Raw genomic sequence first — 20,529 nt, forward strand, 5'->3', positions numbered from 1 at the left:
TGTGTTTTATTTTGTTATTAAAAATGGCTCTTTCCTTGAAGTTTTCCTCACCTACCAGTGTTTTGGTAACATTGCAAAACACGCACTGATATATATATATATATATATATATATATATATATATATTTATTCATGTGTATTATAATAATCGAGAGTGCAACGGATCTAGATTAATCCAAGTATGGATTTTCTATTTAAGAATTGAACTGAGACTTTATTTACGGAGGACATGCGCCAAATGACTTGAACAAATCCACATTAGCAAAGATATATATTTTCTAATCCAACATAATATTATTTTCGGGGATTGGTATCGGACCCCTTCATCCGATTATGAACAATTGTTTTCAAATGTGTGTGACATTATTCATATTAAACTGTGCCAACAACGACTTGTACATGTCGATAATGTCTTTCGCGCCTTGATCGATATAGCGTACAATATCAGAGGTAAGAGGTTAGTTACGTTTAATGCGGTAATAACTGATTGATGATGTTCAATCCACGTTTTCATGTTGATCATGACATTGAAAGTGTATATATTGATGTGCATGTGGATGTATGCAACGATTTGTCGATGTATTATGGCGGCACTCTGTTTTGGTCCATCGACTTCAGAGAAGGGTAAAATCGTCATTTTTGTCATTCATCATAGGGAAGTATTTTCAGCTAATTACTCGAACATTCACAATTTTTGAAAATTGGGCATTTTTCTAATTCGGAGCCAATTTTATGATTTTTTAGAAAAAAACTCCACGAGACATTTATAAATTTCACACGCATCAGCTTCAGTTTTCAAAATCCGAAGCAAAACTGGAGGTCGAAAAATATTTTTATGCACAAAATTGATCCCTGAGTTTTTCCGAATGCAATGATAGTTTCGGATCATTTTTTCGATACTCGAGTGAAAAGATGAGAATTTCAAGCCTACGCGCATTTATTTTAATTTTTCAAAATTCAGGATGATATTATAGACTAAAAAAATATTTTTCGACATAATATCGATCCCTGAATTTTTCTGAACACAACGGTGATCTCAGATCATCTTTCGGGTATTCGATCGAAAAGACAAGAATTCCAAGTCTTACGCGCATCAATTTGGATTTTTTAAAAATTCGGGACGATGATCGGGATTGAAAAACACTTTTCTCCATAAAGACGATCCTTGAATTTTTCTTAAAGCAACGGTGTTCCTGGAACATTTTTTGAAAATCTAATTGAAAAGATATGAATTTCGAAAATAATCGAGCAATTACGATTTATGCACGACAGAGAGTCGATGACCATTTTTATCGGGATTTGACCTCTATCGAAGCAAATTAAAATTCTCATACAGCTGATTATTTTTCTAATCTTACAATTTTAAACCATTCTGAAAATGTCGACGAATATCGAAATATCGAATTTCACCCGCAAACGTCCGTACGAATAAAATAATAATAATAATAAATTTACAAATGATCTTTCTTTATTTCCTTATCAGTTGACTTTTCTTTCTTTTTCTTTTGTCTCTTTCTTCTCCTTCCCCTTCTTCCTCTTCTTGTTCTTCCTGCGGCTGATCGGGCCCACGACCTACACACTCTGATGACTTCCTTCCATTCCTCTGTCATTCCTTTTCTTTTCTTTTCTTTTTCAGGAACCTGCAGCTTCCGATCCGGACCATCACTCAATCCCCACCTCTTCACGGCATCAGCTCTGCAGCCCTCATCCTCAGCCACCCTGCAAGTGGCTCTGCAACTTCACGCGGCTACATCTTCCCCTCCGGATCACTCTCGTACCTGCATGAAAGACAGACATGCAATCTTGACCTTCTGATCCCTTCTCCTTCCCTTATCATGCAATCTGATCTCTTTTAACATCTGGATCTCTGACTTACGTGGGGAAAAAGAAAAGGGACAGAACAGGAAAAAAAAAAAAGAAAAAGAAAAAACCGACAGATGAGGGTCTTAGCTTTCAGCTCATTCCCGTTTTCCCTGAGCTCTGGTCCTGCGGTTCCTCATCTCGGCCTTTCGCTCTCCACCAACAGAGGACTCAGCTCTTTTTCTACCTTCTGGCCATCACTTTTTGGCCTTTTCCTTCCCGAGCTTACAACATTCCCATCACCTCCCAGCTCATCTCCATCAATGCCAGCACCCATCCTCTTCACTCCAGCATCCATTCCCGTGATCTCCGCCCTCCTTCTTGAAAGAGAAGAGACCAGCACTTCACCATCGACGTTTTTTTTCCTTCTTCTACTCTGCTTCTTCATGACCCCGGGTTTTCTCTATAACTGCTTCAGTTTTACACGCACCAACTTCCAGTTCAGCTGCACTGCTCCCTCTTCGGTTCTCCTTCGGTTGACAAAAGCCCCCCTTCATTTTCTGTTTCTGGTCACCTCATTCGGACCTCCCATCAGTCCTTGCCTCACGAACATCCCTACTTTTCTTCATTCTCTTTACTCTCGGTCCCCATAGCCTTCACCATTGTCACCTGCCACCTCCATCCCGTCCAGCTCTTTCTTTTTCTTCGACAACCCCTGCAACTGCCGCGCCCTCTGGATCCTTGGCTTCATCTTCTTCTTCACGACATTGTCCATCTTTCCTCGCCCTTTCACTCCCGGGTCAGAGGAGGAGGACTGATAGCTGAGATGACGTATCCTTATCATTCACTCCTCCTCTCTCAGTCTTCTCTCGTTCAAAGGGAGGGACGGGCAAAAATGAAGACGGAGCATCCAGCCGATTCTCTGCAAGCAACTCACTGTCATCATCATTTGCTCTTCATTCTCTCTGTCACTTTCGGCTACAACATAGCAGCATCCCCACCGTGACCTCTTTACCGAGATAAGTCACTCCTTCCTCCCACTTTCTCAGCGATTGTCCGTGTTTGCTTGTCTTTGTTTCTCTCGGTTCTGTACTGCTATCCCTCTTTCTCCTTGCAGGAAAGACCTAGGCCGCCACTGCTGTGAGGGAAGGCTCCTTATGACCTTACCTCCGCCTTTCTCAATGCAGCTGCAAGTCGAGTTATTCAGTCATATCCCTCGCCAGCCGAAGTCCAAGCTTCGGTTCCTCCGTTGCCCTTTCTGCCCATAGCCCTGTCCCGATTAATGGTGAAGTTTGGTGAGGCTCCAAGTTTCGCGACTTGTTATGTATGCTTGATGGAAGTGCTTGATTAGTTTATGTGACAGTTTTTTAATCGATTTGACTATCGTGTTTAAAAAATTGAGCCCGATGGTGTGGCCGAACTAGGGGACGTTTCTTTGTTCAATTTGTGATGTTTGAGCATGAGTTTCAGGATTTGTTGCTGCGCTTGAATGTATGGCTGAGCTGAGTGATAATTTTCGATCCGTTTGTGCATCTTCGGTTAAAAGGTGATTGACTTGGGAATACATGTATATGGATTGCATGCATGATGGTTCTTCGCCCGCTCTATAATTGTTCGATATGGCATCAAAGGCTTGTGGTTGCGCTCTTATCATGGGCTCATTTGTGGAAGCGATAAGTTGTGCTTGCTCTTTTTTTTTTTTTTTTAATCCTTTGTCTTGGTCTTCTTTGATCTAACGTGTGAATTGTGAAGTCCCTAGAGGTCCAACATTGCGTGTTTCATCGTGTCGAACTAGATTGAACGCACTTTACATGCTGGACCTCGTTGATTAATGGCCTTAGAAGCTCATCTTGGTCGTTCTTAAATCGTATAAAGAGCCTTTGCCATGCCTTTATGCTTTGGGGTCACTTTCTCTTACTCATCATGCCGTTTTGGGTGTCATAGAGTCGGTATGTGCAATTTTGAAGTCACGGCCAGATTTAAATTGAGGTTTTAGAACCTGTTTTGCCAAGTATATCTTCCTTGATCCCGTTCATGACTCGAATACTTGTCTTTGCCCGGCCTCTCTCGTGTTTGTTTCTTGTCTTGTATGTCATTTCGAGCCTTGGAATGGAGAGAAGAAAGTTGGAGAGACAAGAAGATAGTAGGTCAATGCCTGTGGGTCTCAAAGACGACGTGGAGATTTACCTAGGCTTAGGTTGAGTTTCGACTTGAAGGTTGCCTTGGTATGCGGTAGTCAAGGATCTTTCGAGCTAACCCATCCTGAGAACCTCTTGGGATTAGATATGAAGCTCCATTTTAATATCATGCGATAGGTCTTCCAATGTTCGATGAATTTAACGTGATTGTGTGTCCATGGTTCATGTGTTTTAAAGTCTTACTTGTAATTTAAATTAGAACCTCACATGAGCCGGATTAATCAAATACAGTCGGTTTAAAATTGGATTTAATTTCGAGACGGTCGGGAATTAGGGCTTTTATCGAGCGGTCCATCAATGGCTACCTCGATGGCTTGAAACCCACAAATTAAAGTATTCGACAAATTTTAATTAACTTAAAAATTTCACACACGGAGACAAAAAGGGAAGTTTAACTTGGTTAAATAAACCACTTGGCTTTAAGCAAAAATGCATAAATCGACAAATAATCGGTAACCGTGTCGATAACTTAAGAACGGGTAATCTTGCCATTTTTCAACTCAAATTTTGCAAATTAGTGAGGCGCGTGGCCCGATGTAGCATGGATGTTCGGGAAAACTTGCGTGTCTTGACTCGGCGTTTGCTTGATTTCAGGCGGCTTGGGTTGAGATACGAGAGTTCTCTTCGGACCACTTCCGGGCAGTCTGATCGTTCTTTTGATTCCCTCGGGCTCGGCTTCCATATGTATCAGCTGACTGCCGTTACTATTGAAGTTTCAATCCGATTACTGATTTCTATTTGAAACATCAAATTTAGAGACTTCTCTCCTCTTGATAAGCCACAAGAAAAAAAAAAGAAAAACAAGGATCAATTACATATGTAGCAAACCCAGCATTTTCTCTTAGTCTTACGCAGTGGGTGACAAAACATAAGACAGGCTGGTTACAATCTAAAATAACGGCTCAAAACTGATATCATAAGGACGAGGAACGTCGATCCTATAACCATCCCAAGATTGTTTAATACATAGAGCGAGATTACTTAATTCGTAGAGTATAGATGAGGAGGCAGCCTAGGCTTAGGAACGGTGACAAGAGGGACCTTCCTAGGAGTTGAGAGTCCAAAGATCTCCTCCATGTCCAGATCCTCGGGCCTCGTCTCTTTGGGCAGCTTCCAGTCGAACCCATGCAGGAGATTAGCTAGGCTTGCCTGGATCACCTTCAGCCCAAGGGTGTAGCCAGGGCACATACGCCGGCCTGACCCGAATGGCAACAGCTCGAAATCCTGCCCTTTCACATCGATCACCTTCCCAAGGAACCTCTCGGGCCTGAACTCATCGGGGTCGCCCCATATCTCAGGGTCCCGTCCGATAGACCACACGCTCACCAGGACCCTGGTGCCCTTAGGGATGTCGTAGTTGCCAATCTTGCAATCCTCCCGGCACTGCCTAGGTACGAGCATTGGGGCCACGGGGTGGAGCCTCATGGTCTCTTTGCAGATGGCATCAATGTAGGGCAAGTTCACAATGTCCTTCTCTTCGATCCACCTCTCTCTTCCAATCACCCTGTCCAGTTCTTCGGTAGCCCTTTTGAAGACCTCTGGCTTTCTCAGTAATTCCGAGATCGCCCACTCCACGGTGACAGCCGAGCTCTCAGTCCCACCGGCTATCAAGTCCTATATATAGACACGCATAAACGTACATAAACCAATTGCGGCAGATAAGTAAGACCAACACGTGCTAGCTTGCTCTCTCTGAAAGGATCACTGTTAATGATTCAAGTACTATTTAAAAAAAAATAGTAGTTCAATATCATAATTATTACTTTTTAATAATTATGTTATTGAATCCCGAACTGCCACTATCACTGTTAACCAATTGGTGTGTTTATTTTTTAAAAAAATTTCACCTCAATTCAACTTAAATTTACTTATATTCAATTCAATAACATAATTATTACTTTTTTTAATTTTTTTTTAAATTTTTTTAATCATTCAATTCAATTTTTAATATTAAATTACTCTATCTATTCATTAATTTTTTACAATTCAACAACACAATCATTATTTAATCATTATTTTCTTCAAACTATTTATTATGTTTTCACATTTTTTCTCATAATTCAATAATACAATCATTACAAACTAATTAAAATCAAAACTCAACTCAACTTTAAATCCAAACGCACTCTTAATTGTTTGTCGATTTCGTTCATGTTCTGAAAGCAATTGAAAGTTTAGAGAGTCTTGGACAACGATAAATGGAGGAAATTGAAAAATAAAATAAAATATCTTATTAACTTGATAATTGAATCTGAAATATATTGATTGTAAGAGAGAATATAAGTCGCTGCATTACAATTTTTTTGTTTTAAATTATGCGACCTTCGGTGTTCAATTGAACATAATATATGCGATTCCACCTATGGCCCACAAAAGCAGACAAGATTTTCAATTTCATCCCTCCACACCACATCGTTATATCTTGAGCCCACTTTTAGTTGAAATGACACCAATTTTCTTGTATATCTGATCTAAAGGAGTTGAATGGTTAATATAACAACTATTTTGGGTGTAAATGTTGCTTCAATACCATCGATAATACAGTTAGAATTTTTTTCCCATTTCTTAATGAAATTTTGACTATATTATTATCGGCTCAAAAAAAGAAAAAAAGGATATAGCGAGTAGCTTAGAAAACCATATATGGGATTGTCATCTCGACAACACTGAGTTTCATGAAATTGGGTCAAAGAAAACAGAGGCATTGTGTGACGGTCGTCGATCTTCCTAATCCGTTTAAATTTATTCGAAATCTATTTTAAAAAACTAAAAGAGCTAGCGTCCCGTTGTTTTATTATTTTGACAGTATCATCTGATTATGCATATATGTTGGTCCATTCGGAAACACGGGATTTGTGTAAAACTATTATCGTTTGTATTCGGGTCAATAGGCTCATGTCATCTCGTGTCGGGTTACTATTAAAGTCGGTAATAATATAAGATCTGTTGTTTGAACTAACAATGATTGAGTTATTCAGCATTACCTGAGTAAAGGCTTTAACTCCATGCCTCTCAAGCTTCACTTCGAGGTTGGGGTCATCCGCAAGCTGAAGCAACACATCCACCATGTCCTTGGCGACGTAGCCCTCGACGCCTCTCCTCCTCTCGTCGTGCTCATCCAAAACATGCTCCAAGAACTTGTCGAACTTCTTGCTCAACGCCTTCATCCTCTTTACGTACCCTTCCAAGTCCAAGAAGTTGACCCACGGGATTGAGTCCCCAATGTTGAACGCCCCATTGAGGAGGAACAGCTCGTCGAGCATCTTCTTGAACTCCTCTGGAGTCACGATCGACCCCTCGGTCTTTTGGGTGTACTTCTTCCCCAAGACCATTCGACTGATCACGTTGAGGCTGAGATCAGACAGGTGGTCCTTTAGGGTGACCGGTCTCTCCCTCAAGTCGTAGAGGTCGCGGAGGAAGGCCTTCAACTCTTCTGCTCGGATGTACTCGTAGGACTCGAGGCGCTTTGCGCTGAAGAGCTCCATTATGCATATCTTGCGTGCCTGGCGCCAGTATGGCCCGTATTGGGACCAGGTGATGTCACAGTAGTTGTAAGTGGTGTACTTGCCCGCGTTAAACTTGGGCCTGCCCGCAAAGGTCACGTCGTGGGTCTTGAGGATCGCACGTGCCATCTCCACGGACGAGCCCACGATCACAGGGTAGGATCCAAACTGGAGGCTCATTAAGGAGCCATACTTCTTGGAGAGCTCACAGATGGAACGGTGGGGCAGCGGGCCGATGAGGTTGAGGTTCCCAATGATGGGCCAGGGCTTCGGCCCGGGAGGCAAGTTGAGCTGCCAACGGCGGCGGAGGTGGCGGGAGAGGAGGATGAGGGCAAGGGTTGTTAGCCATGCGGCAGTATATGAGGCCCAGCTGGAAGGAATGTCCATCATTGAAAGGAACTGAGCCATTAATTAATTAGTAGGAAGATAAGGAAGCTTAATTGGACTAAGGATGTTGTGAAGTGTGGTGAGGTGTGTGTGGGTATATATAGAAGGATTGAAGAACCAAAAGAGAGTGGAAAGTTGTGTTTTATTTTGTTATTGAAAAATGGTTCTTTCCTTGAAGTTTTCCTCACCTACCAGTATTTTGGTAACATTGCAAAACACACACTCATACATATATATATATATATATATATTATAATACTCGAGAGCCTAATGGATCTAGATTAATTCAGTTTGAACTGGACTGGTTCATTAAAAGAGTAAAACATTTCAAGTATGTATTTTTTCTATTCACAAGAATTGAATTAAGATTTTATTTAAGAGAAACATCGGCTGAATAACTTGAATCAATTCATATTGGTAAACATATATCTTTTCTCATCCAACATAACATTATTTTCGGGGATTGGTATCAGACCCCTTCATCTGATTATGAACAATTGTTTTCAAATAATGGGTAAAACATTATTCATCTCGAACTGGACCAACATACATGTTGATACTGTCTTTAGCGCCTTGATCGATCGAGTGTACAATATCAGAGGGAAGAGGTTAATTACTTTTAATGTGGTAATAATTGATCGATGACGTTCAGTCCACGTTTTCTTGTTGATCATGGCATTGAAAGTATATATATTGATGTACATATGGATGTATGCAACTATTCGTCGGTGTATTGAACTTGTCGTTGATCCGAACGCTAATAAAGTCCTTTGTTGGAAAACATTTGCGGACCCAAAAAAAAGACGAGCAGTTTTTGTTTTTATTTGTTATGACAAATAAGTGTCAGAAGATCATTTTCCGAATATTTCAGCAAGTTTAATTTCTATTTTAAAATACTACAAGAAAGGGGAAACAAAAAAAGAAATAGAGTTGCGTTTTGTTCAATTCAATTTATTGTCATTTATCACGTCTGCATTGAAAATAGAGAATCTTTTCGGGTAATATAATAAAAATTGTAATGATCACTTCAGGAAATTGAAATTAAATAAATCATTACCATGAAATTTCCATGAAACTTTCAGATGACTGAAATATGGAAAGAGGACTGCCATACTTTGCTTTGCAAGTTCTCAGGGTGTGCGAGGAAATGACACTGGAAATATGGGCTCCGTTGACTCTTGACTTGTAAACTTTTCAACAGGAAAACATCCTTTGGTTGCCCCTTAAGTTTGCTGTCCTTCTCAATTCCCACCTATAGTTTGAATTCCTCTCTGTCCGGTCCTCGTCGCAAGTGTCTTCATCTCAATGTGGTGTGACTCCATAATTGCATGGTTCTCATTAGAGCGAACAACTTGTTCATGGAAGGGACTTAGTGATCTCGGCATGATCCACCTTATTTTATAATGAGAAAAACTGAATAAAAATCGAGACGGAGAGAGATCCAAATCTTGTCATAGTCTAAATGCAAGCCAAATATGTTTTTCTTCTTCTCTTTGTCAATGAATAAAAATGCAATTGAGTCATGTTATATAAAAATGCAATTGAGCTATGCAGAATTTTTGGGCGTTAACCATGGTACATAAAATTCCAATAGAGTCTCGACTAATCTAGTTTAGCTGGGTCGGCCCACTAAAAAGTAAAACTCTTCCGGCGTGAATTTTTTTGCATTCACAATGACTTCAACTCAAGACCTTACTTAAGTGAAATAAGTGTCGAACCGCTTGAACTAACTCGTGTCGGTAAAACTATGCAGAATTTTTAATAAGAAGAAAGGGAACAGCATGAAGGACTTAGGAAATGTGCTGGTTGACCCAGAGTCTCCGCTGCCGGTGGCTTTCCCTTTTTCCACTAGCCACCCAAGACTGATCACATCGCTTTAAAAAGTATCATATATATATGTATATTCTTCGAGTCTATGATGGCCATTATAAAAAATGGTGTCCTTGGACAATTATTTGGCTTTTGATATCGAAATGGCCTTGTCGATCAACGTGAACAAGGAGGTGACATGTTATGCATACAAACAATTGGGCAATAAATAAAGTAAAAAAGTTTTGCTTTTTATCTATACTAATGCTGGTACTGCATTGGGGGGATCGACTATCCACCAAAAAAAAAAATCTTATAGAAAAATCTCATAATGTAAGAGGATTGTATATCATCATGTATTAGCTCGAATTTTTGAATTGAATAAGAGTTCAATCACGTCTAAGTTCGGTGGAATTTTATATGCCACCATAACATATTCGCATCTGTATGGACCTTCGCTGTACCAAGATCAAAGTCGAGAGCAATTTACGGGCCTCATCTTAATCCAGTCAGAGTATAGAACTCATGACAAGTAAAGCCCGATTGACAAAGAGTAAGCATGCCTCCGGCTAGTTTTGTCCGCCCTCGCCAGATTACAGAAAAGAACTCGGGTCAGATGCAGTGACACGTGACTTGTAAAAGGAGAGTACGTAAAAAAGAGCACATCCAAGTTCCGAATTGATTGTCTTTACACTCCAACGACAAGAATATATACAAAAACCAGTGAACATAAAAGGAATGAGCAACGCTACCTTTTGAATTATTGGACTGGACCCCGAACACTTTTAGGACCGATGGATTTTTACAAATATTTTACGTGCACTACTACTATATACATTGGCTATCGTAGTGGACATTTATAATTCCCTTTTGGCGTGTCTGTTGCTTTCTTTTTTTTTTCTTTTTCTTTTTCCTTTTTGGGTCAAATTTGCATAATAGTTACCCCTGAGTTCCATCCATATATGCCTCAAAAGGTTTTTGTCCATTTACAGTGGGACACCCAGATCATGATATCAATGTGTTTACACCAATTTTTCACACCTAATGAATATTACTAGTTAGTAATGGACGTGATGACTTAATGAATTTAATTGGTCAAATTTTGATTCATTTTAAGCCCACGACTCGACTATTGCATTTTGGACACATAAAGGGCCCGTGTAAAGAGGCGGCCCATGATTGAGCCCTTGATGACCCGACTCGAGGATCCGCGGCATTATCCGATCCAGACAGCTGGGTTGGTCATTTGAGAAGGAGATTATGGTAATTTCTTGCTGGGCTGATCTGTTCGAATTAGCTAAGAGTTTCAGCTAAACGGCTCTCACAAGGAAAGGATCCCCGATTCTTTTCAAGATGAGATTGCCGCACGAACCTGGACATACATACGGGAAGGATGGCGATTCTACATGGCTGTTGAGGATTATTTCCTTGGCGAATCAAATTAGACATGGGAATAGTCAGACACACAAGGGAAAGAAGCTCATGTAAGGAAATTGCGTTGTTTTCTTTCCTATGCGAGTTGATGCATCCGTGTAAGGCATGAGAAGTACAGCCGGTGCCCTTACTCAACATCCAGAGGTGTTTCCTTGGACAAAGGATTGCATATCGTGGAAATTCCTTGAAGATTTGACAAGAACATTGTCTTACCTTGGCAATTTTCATATCCTGGCTAGATATATTATTTATGTTTCCTAGTTTAGCTAGCTGCTTAGGCAGTCCGAATTTTACATGCTTTCTTTCGTTTATTTCCTTAATATGTTTGAATCTCTACTCATTAGGGTTCCTAGGTGCGCCCTATAAGAGTAGACGAAGCCATTCATTGTAGTCCTCGCGACAACACAACAATACAATACTTATCTAATTTATCTTTACATTCATCAATCATTTACTTTATCGCACATGCACTTCAATATCTACATATCGCACCTTTTCTACCTTTGATCTTCGTCACCTACCCGCGGAACCCTCGGTTCCATTCTTCTCCTCAGTCTTAGAGCCCTCGACTCCATTCTTCCTCACCTACCACTTGGAACATCTCGTTCCGTTCTTTCTCTCACCGTTCCTCACCGGAGCTCTCAGTTCCATTCTATCCCTTCTATCCATCTCGAGGCTTCTGGGCTAAGAATGGTCTCCATAAAGTCAAAGGTTCTGGTCTAAGGCTCTTCTTTTCTGCTACCTTGTACTCGAGACCCACCAACACGGACCTTTCGAGGACCGTGATCTTATCCTTCCACGAGCGGTTTTAGGGCTATGACTTCACTTTTGACTGCCTCTGGCCAAGACCCACCTACAAGGAGGCTTTCCCCTAGCTACGGCTTCCTAGTCGAAGCTCATCTTTTTCGGCTATATTAGCTGAGACACATCTTCACGGGCCTTCCCCAGTCTGTGACCACTATTCACTAGACTGGTCTTGAGTTGTCTCGACATCATGAGACCGGCTTCCGAGTCGTTTCATATAAATTTTGGGCAATAAATTGCGCACACATTTGGGAGAACTTAAATGTCTTAACCCTCGAAGCTGTGACATCGTCTACACTATCTATACAACCTCCCAACTGACATCAACAACGGAAACCCAATCGCTGGCTATTTCTACGAACCCCAGGGACCGTGGTGCAACGCTTTAGTCCGGTGAGGACGGCTGGTGGTTTCGCCCTCACTCACACCTTGGGACTGTGCCCTGATACGAGTGGATCGCGAATTTTAGGCGAAACACAATGGTTTTGCCATGGTGAATTTACCCATTTATTAGTTTAGGTTAGTAGCAACTTTTATTGAAATACTACCTATGTTACTACATTTATATCTTGCCACTTCTTATAGTGCATCCTTAAAAAAAAAACTTTAATGCTAACTCAAGGCAAGGTATAATGGAGTCCATTAGGATGAAAGCACGATCGGCCAATGGATCCCAATTCATGATAAACTCCTGATAAAGTGAGACCGGATCTCTTTAATCTTTTGTATGAACGTATATATCATCAATGATCTGTCCAAGAAGGAGAAGCATAACCAAACATAGACAACGATGATTTTTATATCTGCGGATATAAGTGAGACCAATAAGTTTAGTATGAAATTAGAGAAATGAAAATAAAGAGTAATGAGAGGCTCACCAATTAGAACCGAATAAAAAATCTCTCGACTCCATTCAGAGGTTGCGGCTGTGCCGAATCACCTCTTTTCGTATTGTTGATATTCCCGGATGATTCCCTCCCCCCCCCCCCCCCCCCCCCCCCCCCCCCCCCCCCCCCTTTCAGCTTCAGATTTTGCGTTTTGTAATACTTACTTCCCCAGTTTTTTTTTTCCCTACTATGGGCGTGGCATGGGATGGGATTCATCATCTCAGACTCTGCCTATGCTCACGCTCATCATTTTATAGCATCTCAAAGATGTGCAATAATAACGTGCCAGGATCCAATTAAGATATATCCTCAAGCCAATTTATGCTGCTATCGTGAAAAAGCTTGTGACGAGCCCGATCAACTTCATTCAAGCAAGCATTGTTTGGTGTCGATCAATTTATATGTGGTGGGTCACTCTCAAACGTGTTTTTTTGCTGCTCGATCAAACGGCCAGTGGGGCATGGATAGCTCAGTCATGTCTCCATATTGGAATTAAACAGAAGATTTTTTGGCCCAAAATGCAAAAGAACAAAAAAGTGGACGTGCACCACGAGTGATTACGATTGCACCTCAGACCTCACACAAACACGTGAATCCGTCCTTTTTTTTATCTTATATTTTAATGTTAAAGATATGCACGTCCAAAAAATAATAAACGACCATTAGACGTAATGTAATTGGCAAATTGTATATGTACCTATATTACTGGGGTCAGAACTGATTGAAATCACTCCGTGGTTAAGGCATTAGTTGATCGGTAACCCTGTGCCAGTGGTTACATACATATCTTCTATGCTTGTTTGGATCGCGGGTTAAGGAGGGTTATGGAGGAGTAAATTAGAGAGGGTTATCATATAAATTTATATTTCATACAGTCTTCATCATTAATGTCCTTTTCTTTCTTAATTGGAAAAGAAGAGTATAGATCCAAAGTAGAATTGTATCGATGCCGGACATATTAGTTTCAGTTAATAGAATGAGTCCACTTCCGGGGGTCACTAGGGAAAAAAAAAAAAAAGCAAGAAGGAAAAAGCAGCAGCTTTTATGAAGTCATTCAACTAATATTTGATTATGCTGTTAGTGGAATTTTCAGTTAATTATGCAGCATTAGATCTATACTTATGATCCTGACATAGATATCTTTCTTGTAAATGATTTTCGAATTTGATTAATCATTTAATGGTTGTCAGTTTGGCATTGAGCTTTGCGAGCTGAGGTTTGTAACTGGGCCCATGATCAGATCTGATACATCGGTTCCTGTCCCCGCCCATGCTTCGTTGTTTGCAGTCCATCGAATTCGTTCCCCAGCATTAGGATTTTTGCTATCGAATGCCAGCTTCTCGCAAGCTGTATAGATAGATGACTTAGCCAGTTGAATCTGGGGCAGAAGTCGATCAATGAACAAATGCAGCGGAGGAGGTTGAATCAGGACGGTGTAGGAATCTGCATCGGGCAAATTTCTATGATGAGCTTGCGGCGGAGCTACAGTGGATTTGATGGACTGACGACCGAATCATGTCGCAGCCGCTCTGTGTTTTTGCACACTGAGAATGGTGATTCGCGCAAGTGGTGAACGCAATAAGCATGCCCCTCCCCAGATATGTTCTCTTTAGGCCAGAGCCCAGTTGACACCAAACTTCTAGCACAAACCACGCACCGACTCCCTCTTTTAGAAGACTCGATAAACAAGGTCTGCACTTGCTCCATCAACACAGTAAGTCGTTTGGCATCAAGAAAGAGATGCGATCTTATCGGGGGGTTGATTGGTAAGATGTATCTTCATCATGATTTAAGATGTATCTTTAGCAATATGAGATATCTTTTCAAGACTCGGATATACACGCCTCCAGTATTCTTTAGTATTGCCTAAATCAATAACAGAAACAGTTCTGGATTTCGTGCCAAAATATGTATTCACACTTCGTAAAAAAATAAAGGAACTTCAAAATGAGAACTTCTACCAGTTGGTCTAGAAAGGACTAAAACATGGCGACTACAAACAGCACTTTCCAAATTGAAGGTAAGAGTGAAATAAGATTCTAAGAATAAATAGTAAATGCTAACTACTTACCAACTGCACTCATAGAAGCTAAAATAACATCGTCCTATATTGTAAAAGTCTATACAAAATTCTACAAAGGGGGGAACGAATAACGGGGGTATAGAACAAGAGTTTATAGCGACATAAATTTCTTAGACTGAAATCATTTCAAGAGGTTAGACTTTTCCAGGAACCCAACTACATTTAGATTTCCTTAGGATATATCAACTGTGTAATACCAATAAAGTGACATGTCATACGGACAGTTACAATAAAACAATCACAGTGAGCACGTCAGCAGGAAAATATGAGAAAAAGATTGTAGAAGAGCGAAATAAGCAGTAGAAAATGGCATCAGAACAGAGACAACAGAAATACAATCATGTTGCTTGAGAGGATGTTATCATGTCCCTTACGAATAAAAAGAAAAACAACAGGCTGATCCCCAATAAGCAAAAAACTAAGCACATAAAAAAAGGATAAACACGTTCCAATCTCTTAAAAAAAAGCTAGATTACTGGTTTCTGGTCTATGATGATTCCCCTCTAGAGTAACCAGCCATCAAGAATGAAGATGTAGAAACATTATTCGTGGATCCACTTCTAAAGGGTGAGGTTACGTAGGAAATACAAATAAACAACACGAAGCACTTTGTTGAACTGAATGGTACTATCTTCTACCAGTAAAGTGCATCATGGATTTTAGAAACAAGGGTGCTTGCTACCATATGCCATTACTCTGTGTTAGAGGTTTCACTCCTATAAAGAGTCATCTCACTTTATAAGGGTTATGGTCAACATTATAAGCTAAGTCTGCTTAAAATGATCATTGAATTTCACAAAACTATAGTAGGAAGCATATAATATATTCTACAATCAGATTTAAGTAAAGCAAAGCAGAAGAATGTACCTCAAATTGCAAAACCAAATGGTCAGACGCAGCAATCTTCTTGAGCAACCTCAGCCAAGGCCTCCTTCCTGGATTTGGCGGGGCTATCCACTCTGGCTTCCCTCCTCGTTGGGGAAACTCATGACCTCTCAACAGCTACAAGCATACTTAGCACCCATTAGCTCATCCAAACGAAACTGTAAAGTGGAGCAACAAATAATCAGGGAAACATTGGGCAATCCGGCAAACTATATATATAAGTATATTTTTTATTTGGAATTTTAGCTTTTCTAACAATATAGAGTCGTTATCATTACTAGGGTCAGTTTTTTTTTTTCAATTAAAGATGAGGGCTATTTGTTCAGGAAAAAAAAATGAGAAGACCATGAGGTTAGAGAAAAATAATTGAGAAGACAAAACTGTAGAGGTTCAATAAGTTCACTAGTGAGAATTAAATTAGGATCTTTTGATTCTATGTTGATGACAAATTCTTTGATTTTGACATGCTTCCGGTTCAAGTCTTAAGCACATCAGAACTTTCGATCTGGGTTCATCATCGCGACCCTAACGGGGTTTCAAAGAAACACTATCTATCCGCAAATTTACTGTTACAGTACTATTATCTTTACCTCAAGCAAATTCGACAATAAATAGGATAACATTCCTCAGTTTACTTGCTCCCTAATCACCAAAGAGTTCGAACTAATATAGTACTTAGAATACTAACGCATTTTAATTTTTAACTGAACTGCATCTCATTAGTTCGGTGAAAATTTTTAGTAAGTATGAATTCTTTCCCCCAAATCTCCTCTCTAATACCCACAAACGGATATGTCACATTCATGCAAATGTCTTGTTCCAATTTTGGACTTCAGTATCTGCATATAATTCAGACGGTCCATTGAGTGGACATATGCATAAACCTAATTTCATCAGTATATGGGCCAAGAGACCCATTTTGTCTCGAGTTGGGTCATCATAAAGTCGGCAATTGCCAATCAAATCGTGTTTGAACAAATTTATAACTTTATAGAAGCGAATTACAGAACAAATTAAGTAGTCGGGTTCATCGACATACCAGAGTAAATAACTTGACTCCATGCCTCTCAAGCTTCACTACGAGGTTGGGATCATCGGCAAGCCAAAGCAGCACATCAACCATGTCCTTGTCGCCATAGCCCTCCCCTCCTCTCCCCCTCTCGTGCTCATCAAGAGCATGTTCCAGGAACCTGTTGAACTTCTTGTTAACTGCCTTCATCCTCTGATGGAGTTATTTCCTCTGATGATTCAGCAAGATTACCGTCAATCACCAGCTAGCATTAGGCAAGAATAATTATGGGATTATTTTATGCAGTAATTTATTGTAATTACCATTTTCTTGTTCTTCCGAAGCTTTTTCACTCTTGTATATATGGCCATGTAACCTCTGTATGATATAACGAGAATACAAGATCCTTTTCCTATCTCAGTATTGTTACCATTTACATACCCTTCCAGGTCCAAGAAATTGACCCATGGGATCGAGTCACCATTGCCGAGCACCCCGTTGAGGATGAACATATGATTGAACTCCTCCGGGGTCACGATTGATGTTCCCTCGGTCTTTTTGGCGTAATTCTTTCCCAGGACCATCCGGCTAATCACGTTGAGGGTGAGGTCGGACAGGTAGTCCTTCATGCGTCTTGAGGATTGCCTGCGCCATCTCCATGAATAAGCCCATGACCACAGTGAAGAACTCGAACCAGAGGCTCATCAACGAGCCATACTTCTTGGAGAGCTCGTGGATGGAGCAGTGGGGTAGTGGGCCTATGAGGTTGAGGTTCCTAATGTTGGGCCAGGGCTTCGGAACAGGAGGCAAGTTGAGCAACCGGCCGCGACGGTGGAAGTGGCGGGAGAGGAGGATGAGGGCCCATGCAGCAGTATATGAAACCCAGTTGGAAGGAATGTCCATAAATAGAAGGAGCTGAGCCATCGATCTATTAGTAATAAGATGAAAGCTTGGGCTAAAGAATATTTTGAAGTGAAAGTGTGGGGAAATGTGTGTGTATATATATAGAAAGATGAAGAAACTAGAAGAGATCGAGAATTTATCTTGTTTAAATTATATTTTCCTTTTGTGTAGGCCACCTCTATGACTAATTTAGCTTCGACTCTCACGTATAATTAAAAGAGATTCTGGTTCGATATTTAGCATAGGACTACTAATGCCATTTATTAGATATTAGGATTTCAATTTTCATTTTTCGTTGAAAAGATTTCAATTTTCTTATAAACCCCTCGACCTCCTTTGTAATTAAAAGAAAAAAAAAAGGTTTAACTATGGCAACCAATAAAGAATATAACTCATTCAAAATCATGCATTTTTTTGGGGTGTACCTGGTATATGGAAACACAACTTGATTCGATTAATCCAATTTGAGTTGGATCGGCTCACTAAAGGGTAAAACTCTTCTAATATGCATTTCTTTTTCATTTACATGATTCAAATCTAAAATTTTATTTAAAGAAAATAGTATCAAACTACCTAAACTAACCCACGTTACAATTCATCATGTTTTCCATATTACCTAAACCAACACATATTACGATTCGAATTGTAACAATATTTTTTACATATTAGAAATGTTCTCTACAAACATGTGGATATAGAATTTTAAACATCCCGGGTATAGTTCCAGATTCATTAATAAAAAATTTTAAACCCAATGTACAGTTCCAGAATTGCCCAATGGCCCCGACCTACACTATTCTCACCCGCATCGAAGGCAGCTGCAACGACTCAATGACCGTGGCCTCCTCCTACCCGACCCACCCAGACTAATCGGTTTCTTCCCCCCCCCCCCCCCCCCCCCCCCCCCCCCCCCCCCCCCCCCCCCCTCTCCGGTGATGGATTCTTCTCTTGGTCTTTCGTCTTCTCCCCGCGATTGTATCCTTACCTACTATGACACACGATCGTGGCAATAGTCTGATTGTTCTACCTTCCGCATGCAAAAACCCAATCTTTTATGGCTTCTGCTTTTCTCGTGTTGGTTTTTGCAGGTATTGGTTCCTTGCGTAATCGCTAGTCTAAACCGATCAAGGAGGCTTTGGGCTTCCTTGGTTTGATTGCGGAGGACTTTGTGGTGATTGCTGGTATGAACCGACCATACTCCTTGGATTGATTACTTAGGACTTGAGCTATTAAGGATTGGGTAGATTGATTGTGTCCGTTGGTTGTTATTATTGGTGGGATCTTGCACTCGGATACTGGCCCAAGATACCCTAGCCATCTACTTTATTTTGAAATAGAATTTTATCGTGGATTTAGGATGTTCACATTTCCAATTACTATTAGGGTCCACAATGAAATACATGTAGTGATTGGAGCTGACGACTTCAAAATAACAAGCTCTAATTGTATCTGTTCTTTGATGTTTCTCCTATTTTTCCTTTGTAGTTTGCCCGATAGATAAATCCCTTGTTTTCGGTCTTGTAATTTCTGATTGAACATTTAACTTGTATTCGTTTTTGTTGTAGATTTATAAAGGATTCACCTATCTGCTTGAGCAAAAACTACCTACTATAAGATAATTGCAGAACCAAAAGAAACAAATCAGTAAATGTGTTCTGAAAAATAAAACACGTGTTTATAATTATTGTATCTTTTGTTTTTGGGAATACTTTTTCCTGACAAACAATATTAGAAGAATGCCTGAATATAATAGAAAAATTTTATCCTAGAAATTATGTTAAGCTTCCGTGCTTAATTAGTTTCCATGCTGATATTTTTTGATGTGCATCATGATATCTGAAAGTTCAACGGATCTCAACTAATTTAGTTCCAGGTTTCAAATTTGAGTCTTATAAATAGAGAAAATTCATATCGTGAAAACTTTACCCTTTAATGTTCGACCTAACTCGAACTAAATTAATTAGATTTTTGATTTTTGAATACCAAAGACCAAAGAGCACGCCAAAAAAAAATAAATTAAGCTTAGGTATTGTTACACAAAAAGAAAAAATAAAAAAACGAAACCAGTGTCTTTTTTAGTTAACCCGGGGATAAAAAAAAAGAGCACTGCATTAACGCATGCTTACCCTTCCTTGATAGGCCTCGGCCCTGTATGCTATATGTTAAGCTGCCTCGGCCCATGATCAGATCTGACAATTTTACTGGGCATGAACCCCTGCTTCTATTGCTTAGACGTCCCTTGATCCCTGGGGGGTATCAGTCCATGCTCTGGTTATTTGAATTCCGTCCAGTTTGCTCCCCGGCTTCGGTTTTTTGCCATCAAATGCCACCTTTTTGCAAGCGGTATAGACAGATGATTTTTAGCCAGCTGAATGTGGGGTTCAAATCGATGAAAGAATGCTGCGGAGGAGCTCGAATCAGTTCATTCCTGATTGTGGAGGAATTGAGTTTTTCTAATGGGCTCGTGGTGGAGCTGCAATGGGTTTGATGAACTGATTGCATGATGTCGCAGCAGGTCTCTGCATTTACCATGTGAAGCTTTTCAGTTTGCATTCCCTTCACCCGATATGTTCTCTTTCGGATTACACCATTTTCTAACAGAAACATGTACCGACTCCCTCTTTCAGAGAGACTCGGTAAGCAAGGTCGGTGCAAGACATGCCCATTATTACTTCGTAAATGTAATAGGCTCGCCCCGTGAACATAGTAAGTCCGTTAGCATCAAGACAAAGACGACCTTGCCCCGTTCTGCAATTTGGTTGGCCAGTTATCCTTAGGTTGTGAGTTCATCAAGAGGAGTAGTCTTTTGGAACATGGAACTATGACA

General features: G+C 40.3%; 2 protein-coding genes across 4 annotated transcripts; both read right to left on the reverse strand.

Moving 5' to 3' along the window:
• Positions 1–4,744: 4,744 nt before the first annotated feature.
• LOC116201926 (trimethyltridecatetraene synthase-like) lies at positions 4,745–7,962 on the reverse strand. The gene is made up of 2 exons (XM_031533386.1): positions 6,983–7,962; positions 4,745–5,612 (listed from the first exon to the last, which is right to left on the reverse strand). Exons 1-2 carry the CDS (start codon positions 7,907–7,909, stop codon positions 4,980–4,982), a joined length of 1,560 nt encoding a protein of 519 aa, XP_031389246.1. The 5' UTR covers positions 7,910–7,962; the 3' UTR covers positions 4,745–4,979.
• Positions 7,963–13,827: 5,865 nt separating this feature from the next.
• LOC116199111 lies at positions 13,828–17,938 on the reverse strand. Of its 3 annotated transcripts, none has more exons than XM_031529404.1 (4): positions 17,241–17,938; positions 16,830–17,030; positions 15,773–15,907; positions 13,828–14,514 (listed from the first exon to the last, which is right to left on the reverse strand). In XM_031529404.1, exons 2-4 carry the CDS (start codon positions 17,007–17,009, stop codon positions 14,305–14,307), a joined length of 525 nt encoding a protein of 174 aa, XP_031385264.1. In that variant the 5' UTR covers positions 17,010–17,030; positions 17,241–17,938; the 3' UTR covers positions 13,828–14,304. The 3 variants fall into 3 exon arrangements, 2 of the variants coding, with proteins under 2 accessions (XP_031385264.1, XP_031385263.1); XM_031529403.1 differs by having other exon boundaries at positions 17,123–17,938; XR_004155466.1 differs by lacking the exon at positions 13,828–14,514 and having other exon boundaries at positions 15,226–15,948; positions 17,123–17,938.
• Between the last annotated feature and the right edge of the window lie 2,591 nt (positions 17,939–20,529).

Source organism: Punica granatum, chromosome 3 (genome assembly GCF_007655135.1).
Source record: "Punica granatum isolate Tunisia-2019 chromosome 3, ASM765513v2, whole genome shotgun sequence".
NCBI classification, from domain to species: Eukaryota; Viridiplantae; Streptophyta; class Magnoliopsida; order Myrtales; family Lythraceae; genus Punica; species Punica granatum.